The 16,891-nt window shown below is 38.6% G+C and overlaps 1 protein-coding gene across 5 annotated transcripts in view; it reads left to right on the top strand.

The window, feature by feature from the left end:
* Positions 1-16,891, top strand: part of CEP112 (centrosomal protein 112) — a 185,029-nt gene that overhangs the window by 26,170 nt on the left and 141,968 nt on the right. For all 5 annotated transcript variants that reach the window (XR_009743708.1, XR_009743709.1, XM_061455255.1 and 2 more), the window contains exons 8-15: positions 3,198-3,284; positions 5,354-5,453; positions 6,639-6,757; positions 9,028-9,171; positions 11,879-12,033; positions 12,275-12,404; positions 13,138-13,230; positions 14,380-14,439. Coding sequence is in view for 3 of the 5 variants with exons in the window: in XM_061455255.1 (XP_061311239.1) it covers positions 3,198-3,284; positions 5,354-5,453; positions 6,639-6,757; positions 9,028-9,171; positions 11,879-12,033; positions 12,275-12,404; positions 13,138-13,230; positions 14,380-14,439 (888 nt within the window). In the remaining 2 variants the exon portion in view is untranslated. The remainder of the gene's footprint in view (positions 1-3,197; positions 3,285-5,353; positions 5,454-6,638; positions 6,758-9,027; positions 9,172-11,878; positions 12,034-12,274; positions 12,405-13,137; positions 13,231-14,379; positions 14,440-16,891) is intronic.

Below are 16,891 nucleotides of genomic sequence, written 5' to 3'. Positions count from 1 at the left end.
GAGCTGTTAAACCCGATGAGCATGAGCGCAGTTAATTGTTTCTAACGAGGTGAATGACTTTACTAAGTCGTTTTTATCTGTTTTCTCTAAACCTCACAAAGGGTTTTGATGCTGTTGTAGGTTATTTTGTTTCTCAATATGTGTTTAATAGATGAAATAACAGCTGAAGTGCGAAGGGTGCCGTAGAGAAGGGTAGCACATAAAGTTACAGGGCGCTGTTGCACGGGACATTGAGACTAACTCAGCACATGAGGTTTGGCGTTTGGTAACTACAGATACGTGGTATGGTTTTCATTTGAAAGATAACTCCTTTATTGAAATCAGTATTTAATAACGTGCTTAAACTTCAAAATGGAAGGGGAGAAGCTTCACTCCCACTTGTGATGAGCCCATTTACTTCATCCCCAGCCTTCATGAGATCACTGTGAAAAATGTGTTTACATGACTCAATTTCTTTATCTCCTTATGTGGTGAGGTTGGAATTCCATCTTATGCAAAGGGCGGGTCAAAAAGGAGATTTTGACATGAAGCCAGTACTCCAGGCTTTGCTGTAGGACGCTGGTTTGTTGTATGGATGTTTCTGGCTTTTCCAGCTGTTTTCCACAGAGAAAATTTGAAGTGTGGAGTTTTTAAACCAATATATCTTTATTTTGACAGCACATGCTCAAATGAACACTTCCAGAAGCTGATATGTGAAGATACATTGTCATGGAGCTGTGGACCATTTTAAACTTGAAATGATGTTGGAGAATCTCCTATTTTATTCTGTTTTTTTACCAGTTACTCATTACGAATACAGCTTTCCTCATAAGACTAGAAAACTGTGTGCACATCAACTCCTGCATTTCAAATACACAAGTAAACGTGAGGAGTCCCCTAAAGGGGCGAAATCATGGAAGCTGTGGATGAAGCAAAGAGGGCAATAAAAACGGAGCACTGAATCTTCATAATTTCACTGAGTTTATAAAAGCTGAGGACCGTGGGCGCTTTTGAAGGTGTCACCTTCTGAGCCCTCAGCTGGAGAGGAGTTGGTCTTTGGCATCTTTCAAGAGAAGAGAGATATTTCTTTTTTTAATCTTATTAAATTTAATTTAATCTTATTAAAATTAACCTTATTTAATCTTGGACACTTTTTTCCCATTGCTTGGTTGCAGCTACCTCTCCTTTTTGGAAAGTAGTCCCAAATCCTAGGGTTAAGGCATGGCTGTTCTACTGGGAGCAGTGGGATGAATGAACTAAAATTGATGAGAACAAGCACAAATGCAAGACTGGTGCTAAGTGGGAGGTTAATGACCAGGAGCGGAAGCCAACTTCAAGTGCAGGCTTTTCTGCTGTCAACCTGTGGCAAAACAGCCACGTGGCCGAGAGCGGTCACCATCACTTGGAAATCCATGTCCGTATTTAATGCAAGGCAAATTTTAGCTTTTGATTGATCTTTATGTTCCTTCAACCTGTAGAATAATAATATGTGGACCGGATTTCAGCTGATGCAAACCACTGAGGACTAATTTACATCAGCCAAAACCTCATCACTTTATTAATGAGTTTTAAATGTAATGTGTTTGTGCGGATTTAATATCTATGTGAGTACAATAGCTATACATCAGTAATTCATAAGCTTTTAATGTAATTCAAGTAGATTGGAGTCTCTTTCATGTTTAGTTTCTAGTATCTGTGTTTTTACAACACCTTCATATTTATTTATGGAATGTTCACAAACTGTCTATGTGGAAGCGGATTTGCTGTGCTCTTCTTTAAAATCAACATTTATTTATCAGCTGGTACTAAGATTTTCTTCTATAATGTCACTTTGTTAGGGGGATATATGCATACATTTCTTTTCATATATACATATGAGTCTATTTCATGAATAGAACATGCATTTTATTGTGATGCTTATTTCTAGATGATAAAAGAGATGGCTGACAGCCCAGAATATGATCTGTTTTCTTTGGATTAATTGTCAAGCTAACTTCTTCCCCCTGGTAATTTGCATGAGACTGTGTACCTACTTAGTCTGGGAAGAGAGGTGGCCTTTCTGTATGCAGTGTAATAAGCAGGTGTATACTTTGGGTATCAGTGGATGTAAAGCCTGGAAATGGAAAGAATTTGCTGCTCTTCCTGCTTCTGTTCTCAGTTCTCAAGGAATATCCTATAGTTACTGCGCAGCGTTTTGCATTTCCAAGTTGACTTGGATTTCTGTAACTCACTTCCAAGTCACAATAAACAAACGTAACACAAAGTAAGCGTATGGAAGAACTTACTAACTTGCAGCGTGTCTATTGTTTGTATGTGTTAGATAAAGATTCATTTGTGAATGGCTACTTTTGAGAAGCCAAAGGAATAGAAATTAAGTCAGAATGAATAATGCTGTCTGCAAGCAAGGGAGGTTGCTGGGATCGGTCACTCTGAGGAGGCTTTTCTCTCCACTTAGCTTTGGGAGCAGCAGCAGTGATTAAATGTTGAAGAGGAATAGCCTGAATCTACACTTGAGGTGTCACTTGGGTCTTCTAGAAGACAGAAACACAAAATACCTGTCACGTCTGCAGTCCTGAGGACAGACAGAGGGAAAATATGGAGCAGATTTAACAACGCCTTAAAGAGAAAACTGGGTCTCTAAGAAATGGCAATATGTTATTGTGTCGGAGGGTTCAAGTACACTACTTTGAACAAGCACAAGCAAAAGCAGGAAATGCATGTTGGCAATCAAATCCAGCAGTGATCTTCTTAATTCCATTATAAGTAACCTTGAAAAGGAAATGTGTTGATGATGTGGATGAATAATAGAAAACAACCACAAATAAACACGCATCTGGGCTAAAGGACGTTCTTTGTATAAATGGGACACCTGCCTCCAGAGTAAAAGCAAGTTTACCGTACTTGGTGTATTAACAGAAGTATTAAAAGCTTCATTCTGAAGTGTTTATTTAAATAAAGGACAATAGCTTTTTCTGGGCAGTAGCACTTGGGTTTATTGCCAACTAAAACATCTACATTTAGGTTGACATCTTTTCTAACACTCTTAGCAAATACATGTGAAAATACCAAGAAACTGAATATAAAGTTTTTCATAGGAGTTATTTGTCAGTGACTTCCTGTTCCCTTCTCCATGCATAATTCAAAAGTTCTGTAAAGGTCATTAGTGTAATTTGCTCTTTATTTTAATGCAGTTGTATATCTCTCTTTTGCTTTTGAAGCTGGACATTAAAATGAAAATAGCAGAAGGTAAATTTCATGAAGACAAACTTAAATTACAGCAGAAGCATGATGCTGATGTTCAAAAGGTAAGAAATATAAGGAGGAAATTCTTTCCTGTTAGGGTGGTGAGGCACTGGAATGGGTTGCCCAAGGATGTTGTGAATGCCCCACCCGGGCAGTGTTCAAGACCAGGTTGGACGAGGGCTTGGGTGAGATGGTTTAGTGTGAGGTGTCCCTGCCCATGGCAGGGGGGTTGGAACTGGATGATCTTAAGGTCCTTTCCAACCCTCACTGTTCTGTGATTCCATGAAATGCCGGTATCTTTTTCCCAAGTTACTATACTAAGACAATGGAGATTCTGACTGTAATAAAGAATTAACACTTGCAGTTTAACTTCTTCACAGTTGCAGTTAATGTGCCTTGAAAGGTTGTAGGTAACAGTTTCATAAGCTGATAGGAGTGCTGAATATTCTATGATAACATAAACTTAGGAAAAGAGAAACGCATGCAGAAAGCAGATGAAAATAGAAGGTGATTTGTTTATTTGTTTGAACAAGACAACCTATTCTACCAGCCTAACAGCTTCTGTGGATTCCTGTGCTGATGAAATGTAAGCCCCTGATTTCTCTTGTAGCGCTTGTACTATAGAAAAATGGGAACAAAACCATTTAATTAAATTTTTATGGACAGAATGCAAGAAATAACAGTAGGCAAATCCACAAGTGTATCCCATGTGTTCCTATTAACACAGAGTAGGGCTTGCTCTTATGTCTCCATTTTGACACTGTATCTTAAAGCATGGGCTGGTCAATAAACAGTTCGTTATTTATGTTATTGCATTGTAAAAGCTCTATGTGGCTTTTAATTCTTCACAGCAATAAAGTGACACCAGATACACTTCCTTTGGGTTAGGCTGGATTTGTCTTTATTGTGTTGGGTAACACCACTTTGGGGAAGATTATAGAAAGCCTCTCAAAGAGCATACTGTTACTTTTAATGCCATGTTTTATACATGTGGGATAAAACTCAGCCAGGTCCTAAGCACCTCCTGAGCACTCAGATCCCTGTTAGATGCTCAGCATCGGGGTTGTGCTGACTGATCCTACTGTAAGCTTCGCATTACCGAGTACCTCTTGTGTTGTTTCTTAAGGCTGAATCACAGACTTGGAGGAAGTGAGTTGACACAACACTATGACACATCAAAGCCTCCTGAAAGGATGTTAATATTTGGTCAGGTGCATATTTGGCTCATCTGGTCTCCAAGTCTGCAAGCACAACTGGCTAGCAAAGCCGGGAGCCTAAAGGAAATGGCTTTTTGAGACTAAGAAAGAGTTTTCAATGCTTTCTCATCCCTGGACTTGTCAGCCTTTCCTTAACTGATGTTAGAATTCAGTCTTTTGAAGTTCTTTAATAACATTGGATATTTTAGAAGAGGTTAGATAGTGTCATATTAATCTTGCAAGACACAAAACATTTAATGCAGATGAGGTAATATTGTTTTAAGATGAAAGCTTCTGCTGATGCGAGATTTGGGGCACTGTTATAAAATTTCTGACTTTAATGGTTATCTTAAACATGAAGTTTAAATTAAAATTCTATCTCAAAGTGTGCAAATATTCAAGCGTTTTTTATCCCCCCCAATCAGCGTGTACGGAACAGTGGATGTAGTTACACCTCATCTGCTTGCTGTATTCCCAGTCATTGTTTCATGGAATACATGCAAAGAATTGCACTTGGTGACTGTAATGCAGTTCACCAATTACTTACTTTTTAAAGCTGGTGGAATTGTAGATGCTGTTAAATAGTATTAGGCAACATAAGAATGAAAAAGGAAACAATCCTTTGTGTTGGCAGTACTGGCACCATGAAACTTCCAAACTCAGCAAAAGTAACATTGGGTTTGCCCAAATTTCAAAGAAAACAAAAAATACCAGCCTAAAACATGGGTCTCCTTTTTAATCAACATTGCTGCCTACATTCATCTAAGTCAATCTTTTGTTTAGGACTTGGCAGGCTTAGCTGTGAAGATCTGGTCACCTTGTCCTGCTTGACCTAAGCAATCCCTTGACAGAGATCAGTGTCTATTATTTGTGTACTCATTGTAGTTACGGAGTTTTTTGGATTTCTTATAAGGTATTACGAATTTTCCCTACAGATTTTGGATAGGAAGAATGATGAAATAGAAGCCTTGAAGTCCCTCTACAAAACCAAACAAGGTGAATCTGAGGAGACCATTAGAAAACTGGAGACCAAAGGTGCTTTTTTTCTCCATGGTGATGGATTTCTGCATGGTGGTATTGTGCTGCATCCTTCTTGTGGCTATGGGCTTACATGTGCCTTCTAGGTGCAGATGTCCCTTTCCTCTTCATTTGCAGGTCTTGACCTCTTTCCTTTATGTTTTTAGAGGTTTGCCTGGATCTTTGCTGTCCAGTTTCCAAGCCATATTTTCCAAGAGGCAGCGTGATGCTGTTCTATTTCATACTCACAGGTTTCATGAGCATCACCAGAAAAAGTTTCTTGGATGATTCCCAAGTATTTTGACCACTTATTTCAAACCTTCTGGAATCTCCGAGGTTAATGTATTAAACCTTCTGGAATCTCAAGGTTAATGTATTTATACATTCAGTACATTTTAATCAAACCACAACATACTTAGGACTGTTACAGCAAGTGTTCAAACAGGAGTAGTCGTCCTGAATATGTCATAAGCACAAACTTGGCCTGAGTGTGGCTTGTCAGCAGTTTTCGAATGTTATTTTCTTTTAGAATTCCTTGGAGTCCGTTTACACTATGGGCTAAACCACAATGTAAAATAATCCACAAGTTTGGCATTCTACGTACTAAAAGCAAGTGAATTCCATGTATATTGTTTCCTGCTCCTTGTCAAAGTAAATTGTCCAGGAAGGGATATGGTGCTTCCGTTGGTTGCGCTCGGCTATAACAGGTTGTGTTCAAGTCGCCTGCACTCATGTCGGAGAGTGAAAATAATCAGTGACTTTTGAAAAGTGAATATGTACCTGCTTTGTTTTCCATAGAATTTGTCAGACTGAATTCTTGATGCAGTCACTTAAATTGGGGAACTTAATTTCCTTGTATGTCTTGGGCATTCAACCTTCACAAGAACCTTCTCTCCTCAGGGTGCACGTAAGCTCAGGGTAAAAATGCCTGTTTTCTTTAGATTATACAGAATTTTGATGTATGTTTACTGCTTCAGTAAGGAAAACTTACTATGAAGTAGTTTATAAATAAAGAAGGGGAACACAGAATCCGGGTGCTACATTTTCCAGGAGCATGTGCATTGAGTATTTTTAAGAGAGAAACAACCATCAGAAAGCCAGGTCAATTGGAAAACGGATATAATCCAATTGCATCCCTTGCCAACACTGGCAAATCCCAGAGGTATGTGTTGAATGGTTGTTTTATTTTCCCATTTTTGACAGTTCAGACCCTTCTTCGTGAGTCTCAAGTCATCAGAGAAGCAAAAGAGAAGCAGATTGTGGAGTTAAAGAAGATGTGTGAGCAAAGCAATGAGTCTTTGAACAATGAGTGGGAGAAAAGGGTAAGGAATAACTTGCTTTCTTTGAAAGATTCCTACAGTGCGTATGTGGGAAAATGCATTTTGTTGCTTAAAAGCTGAAATAGAAGAAGTACTTACTTTTAGGGCTATTTTCTTCTGCTGATCTTTTTGCTGCTGGAGTCATGTTGCCAGACTCTTTGCTGATGCTCACACCCCTGCACCCTGCTGGGCACTCTATTCCTAGTGTTCATCTGGCCCTCTTGGCAAGTCCTGGGATGTATTAGGGACCTGTTTGTTTCTGGTTGACCTGACACGGAGTTTTAATCTCAGTAAACCTGCTGCTACCTGCTGCCACGGTGCTTCCTTTGAGCTCTTCCTTTTGCAATGGGTAGTGAATTCTTCAATGCGTTTTTATGTATTGTTACACTCAAGCCAGCAGCAAAGTGGAGGGAAAAGCATCTTTATGGTGAGACAGCTTCACCTTTCTCCTGATTACTGTTGGTATTGTCTTTCTTACCCCTCTCAGGAGAGGAAGGGTCACAAAAAGGGTAACACCACCTCCCTCGTAGATGGAGTTTTGCCGCTCTGTGTGTGGAAGTGGTGTTGGTTTTAATTCTTGTCTTGTAAGAGCTATGCCATAAATCTTGTCCTTTGTTCTTAAGTCCTTGAGGCGTTAGCATGAGGTGGGGTTTTCTTGTTTTAGAGGAGCATTACTTTCAGCCCGAGGTCATTCCCCTTCTTGCAGTTACCTGGCAAGTGCTGTTCCTCCAGCTGTAGCTGTCATCAATGCTGCCAGTGTGCAAAGAAGAGGGCAAATTGAAATGCTGGTATTAACTTCATGGAATTATAGAAGTGAAATCAGAGCATGTATCTAATGGAAAAAATTGGATATAGTGGGAATTACGAGGGAAATAAAGTAAAAGCTTTAACTTTTACAGTAACAATGCAATATTTTAATAGCTTTATAATTACTTCCTTCTGTATATAGATACAAGCTGTTTGAATAGATGTTGCTGACAATAACGCAAATATTATTGTAGTCCGGTGTACAGGAGGGAGAGACATTCCTGGGATTTTTGGGTTTGTTTATAGCTCATGCACCTGGAGATGAAATGTTGATTTATTTGTTTTCCTTGATTGTTTTTAAAAGGATCTGGAATTCAGCAGATCTTCTGAACCCCGCAGTATATGTATGATATTTGCCATAATTTATTAGCATTCTTCTCCGTTGGATGAATCATAGAATCATACAATCGTAGAATAGGAAACCGTTACGAGTTTCTGGATGAAAGCTTCTATGTTAAGTTCACGCTGTTGAAGTCTGTTAAATCATGGTCCAGATTCACAGACACCTCCAGAATTCTACATGATAAAAATCCTTTGCTCTGGCAGTAGGCAGGGTAATGAATAACTTTCTGCTTCTCCATATGTTGGACAGAAACCTCTATATTTGTGCAAATTAACCTGACTTTAGCAGTGCATTTAGAAAGATGCTTTTAGAGTCTATGTTGCAGTTTTTTCCTTCAACCCCAAAATGGACTTGTTAGAAACTTGGGAAATACCCAGTAGCTGTTACACAACCAATGCCCCAGACAAGTTTTGTATGCTAATTGCACGTGACATTATTCTTTACTATTGTGTAGACAGAAGACTTCGATTTAAGGCTGCTTAACTAGAAAGAGAGGCCACTGGTGTTTAGGATATAAATCAAGCATTAATAATGACAAAAATAGTCCTTTTATTAGACAAGTAGATAGCCAGAGCTCTCCAGCTTTTTACAAATGGAGAGGCAGATAAACCACCAATGTAAGTAAGTGGGGAAAGTATTAGTGTTTCTGTAATAGAAAGTCATTAATTTTGTGCAACACCCACTGGTGTTCAGTTTAAAATATGCAAGCAAGTAGTGTATCAGAGTGGCAAAAATGTGGTTTAGCATTCTGTGTGGATTGTTATGCATTTGAAAATTACTTACACGTTTAAATGACATTCAAGGCCAGGCTGGATGTGGTTCTGAGCAACCTAATCTAGTGGAAGATGTCCCTGCTCATCGCAGCGTGTACGGACTAGGTGACCTTTGAAGGTCCCTTCCCACCCAAGCTATTCTGTGATTCTGTGACTTGCTCATACTCCTGAATAACTGCTTTACAGGGTCATAGTGGACCTATTTAGTGAGACAGTGATCTAGTTTTGTTGTAGAAGTCGGAAATGTGGCCTCTGCTTCTCAGTTATTCTGTTTCTATACTATAATAATGCGATATTTATGAATGCTGGTTTTATATACCACTTATTTCCTAACCTTTTTTGTGATGCAGCTTCACAGTGCAGTGGCTGAAATGGAAAAGGAGAAGTTCAATATCCGGAAGAAGCACACAGAAAATATGCAGGAGCTGCTGGAGGACACCAACACTCGTCTTGACAAGATGGAGGAAGATTATTTGGAACAGATAAAGTCAACTGTAAGTTACTCATGAATATGTCACAATAGCAAGTGTCTTGTGCAATGTGCACATTTCGTGCACTTGTGTATGTAAGTGCTGTTGGGCTGAAAAGTGGTTTTGATAGTGCAGTGCAGTTGTTCTCTGTTGGGAGAGAACAGTGGCCTGGAAGCTGGTCCAACCATGGATTTTCTCCCAGGTGAAACTCATTGAAGTACAGCCCTTCAAGTGAATGCTGCTCAGATATGTGTTTGTGCTGAAGGACTAGCATTTCTTACTGCCTTTGATTCAAGTTATAAATAAGGATGTAGATAGTACGTCTGTTTTTGTAAGTACATGTGACTTTTTACTATGACCTCCTCTTTGAGTGATCAAATGCTTCTGGTAGATTAAAGAGCAAATAAACCATATTTTAATAATTATTGCATTATTCCAATTTATTGCATTTCTTTCCTTGAATAATTAGAAACATGTGAGCAGGATTTTGTGTCTGGTATATAAATGTTGTAAAAAGGCAAAAAATTAACAGGTATCCTCAAGAAAGCATCCTGTACTTTTTATGAGGATGAGGTAGGAAGAAGATGGGATGAGCGGAAAGACAATGTCAAACAAAACTTATTTCTTTATTAATGAATGTTGTATTTAAGAATTAGCATTCAGATCATGGCATAGGTAGCAGTAAATACAGAGGGAAAATGGACACAGTCTGTCAGCAAGACTGAATTTAAGAACCATCAAAAGTAGACAGATCTTGCTGAGCAGCTTCTGATTTAATAATTAAACAAGGTAGAGTTCAAGGCAGGGCTTAAGATGAAAGATGAGTCTGTCACTGGAAATTAGTTTTCTTTTTTCTCTCTTCTCTTTCTTTCTCTCTGCTGAGTTTTGGTGGTTTTGTTGGTATTTGAGTTCCCTTGTTCAGAGTTTCACATTGTTGAGAATGCCAGTGCTGTTAGCAACTGAAATTGCCTGAACTATTTAATACCATAGGACTGATAAGCAGGGGGTTGTGCATTGAACATGAACATTAACTTCCTTGAGGGCTGGGAAGGAATTATGATGTTTGGTAACGTGTTAGGTATAACTTTTCTTGCCTGCTTGTTTTTTTTTAATTCATTCTAAAAAAAAACCCCTCAAACAAACCCTCACCCCCAAAATACACAAAAAAAGCCCCCAAACCACAAAAAAATCCCAGCCAAACCCCCACCATGCAGCCAGCTTTACAGTGATGGAAAACTTTGCTGCACTGTTTCTGAAGTATCTTAAGCCAGTTGGTGAAGTTCAGGTCACCGTTCTGGCTGTGTGAGGTTCTTGCATTAGCCCAGGCTCATTTAACTGTCCCGTGCTTACTGGGGGTTGGAACTGGGTGATCTCAAGGTCCTTCCCAACCCAAACCATTCTGTGATTCTGTGTGACAATTGAGATGCTGGCTCAAGATGGCAGATGTCTGCGTTTTGGTTTTACTTTAACAGAGGGTGACAACACTGTTCCACTTCCCTTTGGACCTTTGTTGATGTAAAAATAACTATGACACATCCTGGAAGGGCGGCTGCATCTTAGTTTTTGACTCCAGCTCTGGAGTTCTTTCACTTCCATGCTTATTAACATAAATGTAGGGAAGAATGGGAAGCAGTAACCTCATGCTACCTGCCTGTCCTCATTCTGCTCATGTTGAAATTGTTTATGTTACAGGTGAAGTTCTGGGGAAAAAATGCACATTTTAATAGATGTTTGTAAATCATTGTAAGGAAATCACTGTAATTAAACAAATGATGGGGAGAAGTAGCTTAGGGAAAGGTAAACCAGCAGACACTTGAGGAATGCACTCTCAGTCCTGATACAGATTGTGCACAACGCTTCCTTTTCTAGTAATGAAATGGAGGCAGTGCACTTACCTTACAAGATGATCAGTGGATATAGTTAATATTTGTTAATTGATTTCAAACACAGCTAGGTAGCATTTGCACTGTTAATGCAGCATTTGTGTTACAACCTTCTTATAGCCTCCAAATCTATAGCAGGCATTACAGTATCTTTTCATTTACATCCTTGGATGTGGTTTTTCCCAAGTGTGCACATAAAAATCTATCGTTCTTTAGCAACCCTAGTGCATTGCTCCTTGTTTTAGTTTAGGAATTTAAGAGAGATATATATATATATTTGTATGTCTGTAAACATATGATGGTTGTAGGAGTACTTTGAAGAATATTTCAGCATGAAAGAGCTACAGATTTCACTGATTGCTATACAGTTTGATATGTTTCTAGCTGACTTTTATAGCTGCTCATTACCATAACAATCAGTAAAATCTTATATATATATGGATTTTTCCCCAAATACCCCTTCCCACATGCAGGTTGTGCTAGGGTGTGCTAGTGATAACACGCTCTGTGGTTCATGGGAGGTCTAAAAACGCTTTCTGTGCATCCGTTGCGGTTTCCCTTAGAAACGTCTGTTTTGTCTCCCATTTTAAAAGAGTAGAAATATAGAAATCAATTCCACACATTCTTTTGCTCGGGGAGGAAGATTTGTTACTTTGCAGGGGGGAGCAGGCCTCTGTATTTTGAAGATTTATATACAACATAGCATTTACGGTCGTGATTGATGACACTTCTGCTGTTGTAACTCTTGTGTCTCTGGACCACCAAAGAACCTTGTTGCTTTAGGCTACTGAATAACATCGGGAGCATCCCCTAATTTATTCTGGTGTTTTCTCAACCTGTTCTTTCAGAACCAGACTGTCAAAGAACTGGAGGCTCGTGTCCAGCAGTTGACTGTGGAGGCTGAAAATAGTAATTTACAGCGTCAAAAGTTATCTCAGGAAAAGGCTGATGCAGAGCAGCGTTACCAGGTGCTGTGCTCTGAACTTCAGGAAGCAAAAGCAAGGTAATTCGTTGGCTGTTGCTGGTTTTAACATTGTATTAATTGATGTAAAACTCATTTGGGAACTGACCCAAGTGACCACTGGAAGGAGGATGTTATCCTTCCGTTATTTCTAAGCGTTTCATTCTGCTACAACAAGCACGTGGTGCAGGCAGACTCGCATACTCTGTAGAATTGATACTGAGCAGGTAAAATGCCAAAATATGAAGGCAATTTCCATATTCTGTTTGCTTACTACTTGTAGGCACAGCTCCCTTCAGAAAGACAAGGACCATATTATACAGGAATACGAGAAGAACATTCAGCAACTACAAAGTAAATATGATGTTGATATAAATTTTATAAAGCAGGAACATGCTCTCTCTGCAGCTAAGGTATGCTTCCACATGTAACAGGCATTAAAATGTTGTTGAAGTGGTCTCTTCAATAGAAATGTGATGCTTATGAATAAATCCAAGGAACTCTTCAGTTCCCAAAGTTATTCATGGGCATAAGTTTAAAAACAAATTGTGATTTACTTTTTCATTCCCAAATTTGACTGAAAAATCATCTGAAGTTGTCTGAAAATTGTGGCGTGTGTGTACGTACATACGGGTGGTATTTCCATAGCTGATTCAGATAAGGGACAATTAATACACTGATTTTGTTTGTGTACTTCTTTAGAAAGTCCAGATATCTACCAATATGCACAGGTAGATATATGGTATATATTTAATGCAATTTTCAAGGTAAATGCTTGTAGAAAAGGCTCATGTTTTAAATCTGCCAATCCTCAGAGCCATAGGACAGATGGGGCCTTTTGCATTTATTTACTGGAACTCTGGGAGCTTTGATGCTACTTTACTCCCTTTAAATTCCAATTGTTAGTGCCAAGGGTGTTTTATTATTGTCTATTTCTAGTGGTTTTGTTCACATTTCTAAGTTAACCAGACAGACACAAGTGACATATCCAGAGCTGTAAACTCGTACATGTGTTTTTTTCCCAATTTGATATTTTTTTCCAGTTTCCAGGCACCTTTGAGAAATAAATGTAAACTCATTAAAGATGTATCTGTGAGGCCAATGAGGAATGCAACACAAATTCCTGGTTTTGTTAAATCCCTGCAGGCATCCGATGTGATTGAAGAATTACAGCGTAGTGTGGCTCTATTAAAACAGCAGCTACAAGATTCAGAACATCAAAGACAGCAACAGATGAGGGTGAGTCCTGAATTTCTTCCTCAGGAATGACCAGCTATTTTTACTTGTCCCAGTGATTTGAATGTTTAAATGGCCTTACTAAAATTCACTTATATATAACATGCATATTCATGTATTTAATTCAAAGAAATAGATAAAGTGCCACCTCATGCTTAAAAGTTGATATAAAAAGTATGACTAAGACATCACTCTATGGGTAAAAGCAGAGAACTTTTTAACTACTTGTTGTAATTCGTTGAGTAGAATCACAGAATAGTTAGGGTTGGAAAGGACCTTAAGATCATCCAGTTCCACCCCCCCCGCCATGGGCAGGGACACCTCACACTAAACCATGGCACCCAAGGCTCTGTCCAACCTGGCCTTGAACACTGCCAGGGATGGAGCATTCACAACTTCCCTGGGCAACCCATTCCAGTGCCTCACCACCCTCACAGTAAAGAACTTCTTCCTTATATCCAATCTAAACTTCCCCTGTTTAAGGTTGAACTTGTTACCCCTTGTCCTATCACTACAGTCCCTAGTGAAGAGTCCCTCCCCAGCATCCCTGTACGCCCCTTTCAGATACTAGAAGGCTGCTATGAGGTCTCCATGCGCATATTAAATCAATATAGAGGTATATAGATTTTATAGAGAAGCATATCAAAGAATTGCATATACCTTTTTTTTCTCCTAAACTTTAAACAGTTTTAAAGTAAGTCTCAAAATAGTTTAAATTTTTGTTGCTATTTAACAGTTCACTTCAATATTCCTTCTTCCTATAGGCTTTTAAATGAATCCTTCTATCTCAGGATAATGAGTTAAACATCCATATCATGTATCCATCCTGTTTGAGTTTGGCATCTACTTTTCCTCCTATGCCTTTCGTTTCACAGTTGATGTAGTACAGAATGGCATTTTAATAGTTCAGGAGAGCGAGTTGCTGTTTCTCTTTAGAAAACATGAATCATGACTTTTAAGATAGTTTTGTTACATGTGGATATTTTTGCTGTTGTTTTAATTTGTATGTCAAAAGTCTTTAATGATATAAAGTGGCTCTTGAATTTGTATTGATTGTTCTGTACAATAGCAAATACGTGTGTGTTAAATGATGACTGAAATGAAAGGAAAATGTGTATTCTAAATAGACAAATCGTATCTCTTCCCTTGCAGGATCAAGAATACAAGCTTCAACAGGAGAAACTTCACTTGGAGCGTGTGTATGAAAAACAGGTAACGTTATCAGGAAAATACACCATCTTAGCCATATTTCCAATTATTTTTGGTATACAAAGGCTAAAGGTTGAAATTCTGGAATGCCTCAAGAAGTAAATTTTGACATCTAAACGTTTTACATGGGTTGGAAAAATAATCGGCAAAGTTCAAGGAGGATTTGAAGTACAGCTCTTTAAGGACAGAGATAGCGCCTCTGAGGCTGGGAGTCTGCTGTCAAGCACTGGAGGCTGGGAGAGCCTTCCCAAAGATGTGCCACTGTGAGCCTGGCCTGTTTGTACTCTTCTGTTGGCAGCTGGTAACTGCTGCTAGAGGAAAGATGATGAACTACATTGAACTTAGCCTGCCCTGTTGTGGGTGTTCCTGTGTTCTTCCATACTTCTTTTTCCACAATATATCTTTATTCCATGCTTCTCCCTGATTTGAATGTGTTCTCTAAGTATTGTCAATGTGCATTGTTTTAACATCAGAAGCTGAAACTGAGAAATGTAATTTTCATCAAACCCACTTCATCTTAATGCACTTTGCAAATACTGTGTACTCTTTTAGACTTTAAACATCAATGGGTTTCAAATTAACCTTCCATTTTAGTGACATAGAACTCGTGCGTGAGAGGGTGCGTTGGCTGCCTGTTTAATTGAAAGGATGTTATGCAAACATATCATTTCCAAATGTAATTTTATAACATAAAATAACAAATTGTGATCATTACTCATCATTTGGTAATAGCATTTGCAGCATGAATTGTGAGATTTTGGTTTGAGTTAGTGCCTTCTGCTTACTTGAATTCAAATACTTTTTCATTCCAAGATATGTTTTGTTCTGATCTTAGCCTTCATTTGTCTTTTTAGACAAGTCATGTTTTTTTATGAGTGTTGGCTCACTAAAAGCCTAGGATTTAACAATATTGCAGGTCAAAATAAAGATATAGTAGTATAATTTTGATATCCTCTAGCTATTGTAGTTTAGTAGACATTGGTTTATTGCAATACATCGCTTCCACTGCAGATAAGTACAGACTAAAAGTGACTGGTAATATTTGCAGGCACCAAGTCGAAATGCTATCAAATTGCTCACATCTAGACTATTAAACTTCACAATTCTGGGCAGTGAGGTGGGGGCATCCATGCTACCTGCTGCAGTGCTGCCTGTCCTGTGTGAATCTTGAATGAGGTTTGAGGATCATTTGGGAGGATGGTACATAGCATGGGCTAAGAGCATGTCAGTGATCCTTCTCCACCAGTAAGGACAGGTTCTGAGTTGTAACTGGGATGTAACTGTGTTTTCTAAAGCAAATCTTTGAGAAAGGAGGAGAAAAAAATACATGGGAAGAATCTAGGGATATAAATCCATAAAATAATATGGATTGGCCCATAAAATACTAAAACAAGCTTGCCCTCAAGTAAAGGAGTAGTGAAGTCTCTGGTGCAATCTGTTCGCTTAAGAACCTGCCCATTATCTAATAATCTTTATTAGTCTACAGTGGCTATTGCCTGCTAGGATATTTAAACATCAAACAAAAACTAGGTAGTAACCCTAAATGTCACTCTTTGATTCAGTGTCCTTATCTGCTGTATCAGGAACCAGTTAAACTAAATGGTTTTACAAGCCAAGGAAACACCTGCTTTTTATAAATAATCTACCACTTGTTTTCCAAACACTGAGCTAAGGATAAGAACAGGGACACGTTACTCCTGAGAGCCCTTCTCGAGCCAGCTGTTGAATGCATAGGACTATACCAGGTTTGGCAGTACCTTCTTTACTCTGATAGGCAGCCATGGGGCTGAAAGCTCTTTCAAACCAAGTGTTCAAACTTCTGTGTAATAAACACCTACAGGGAGCTGCTCATAGCAAAGCATCTCTACATTTGGTTTTGCATTGGATGACTGTACTCTTACACTTCTGACTACACAGAATTAAAGGCTTTCTATAATGATTCCAGCACTCTGGTTTGATTTCAGTGGGGCAGGACTTCATTAGTAGTAAACCACTTTTCCTCGAAGTGTTACTTTCCTTAGAGTATCTACCCTCAGATAGTTAATGCTTGAGTATGACTCTAAAGTAAAGTTAATTACTGCCATTACGTTTGATACTCTTATTGTGGAAACAATGGATAAAAAGTACTTTGCTTTGGGTATTCACAAATTGGTAGGTAGGAACTCTGCACCATAAGGAATACACGTCATTATTTTAGGCATTTTTCTATGTGCTTTCCTGGATGTATCTGTTTTATGTCTTTATTGGTATTTTTTTATTGTAGAGGATAATACTCACTTTGACAAGAAAAACAATTGTATTTGCTGTATTTTCATACTTCATCTCTGTTAATTCTTATTCTTGCATTTTATGTTAGGAATATATACATGGTTGTCTGCATCCGTGCAGAAGAAATATCACAATAAATAGGCTTTTATAATTTAAAATAACTTTGTTTTCAGATCTGTGTTTTAGC

This window comes from Pezoporus flaviventris, unplaced genomic scaffold, assembly GCF_033815535.1.
Source record: "Pezoporus flaviventris isolate CSIRO_AGI_PZ_B2104156 unplaced genomic scaffold, CSIRO_AGI_Pfla_v1 ptg000020l, whole genome shotgun sequence".
NCBI lineage: Eukaryota > Metazoa > Chordata > Aves > Psittaciformes > Psittacidae > Pezoporus > Pezoporus flaviventris.
Note: the sequence above shows the minus strand (reverse complement) of the source record. Positions and strands in the feature narration are given on the sequence as shown.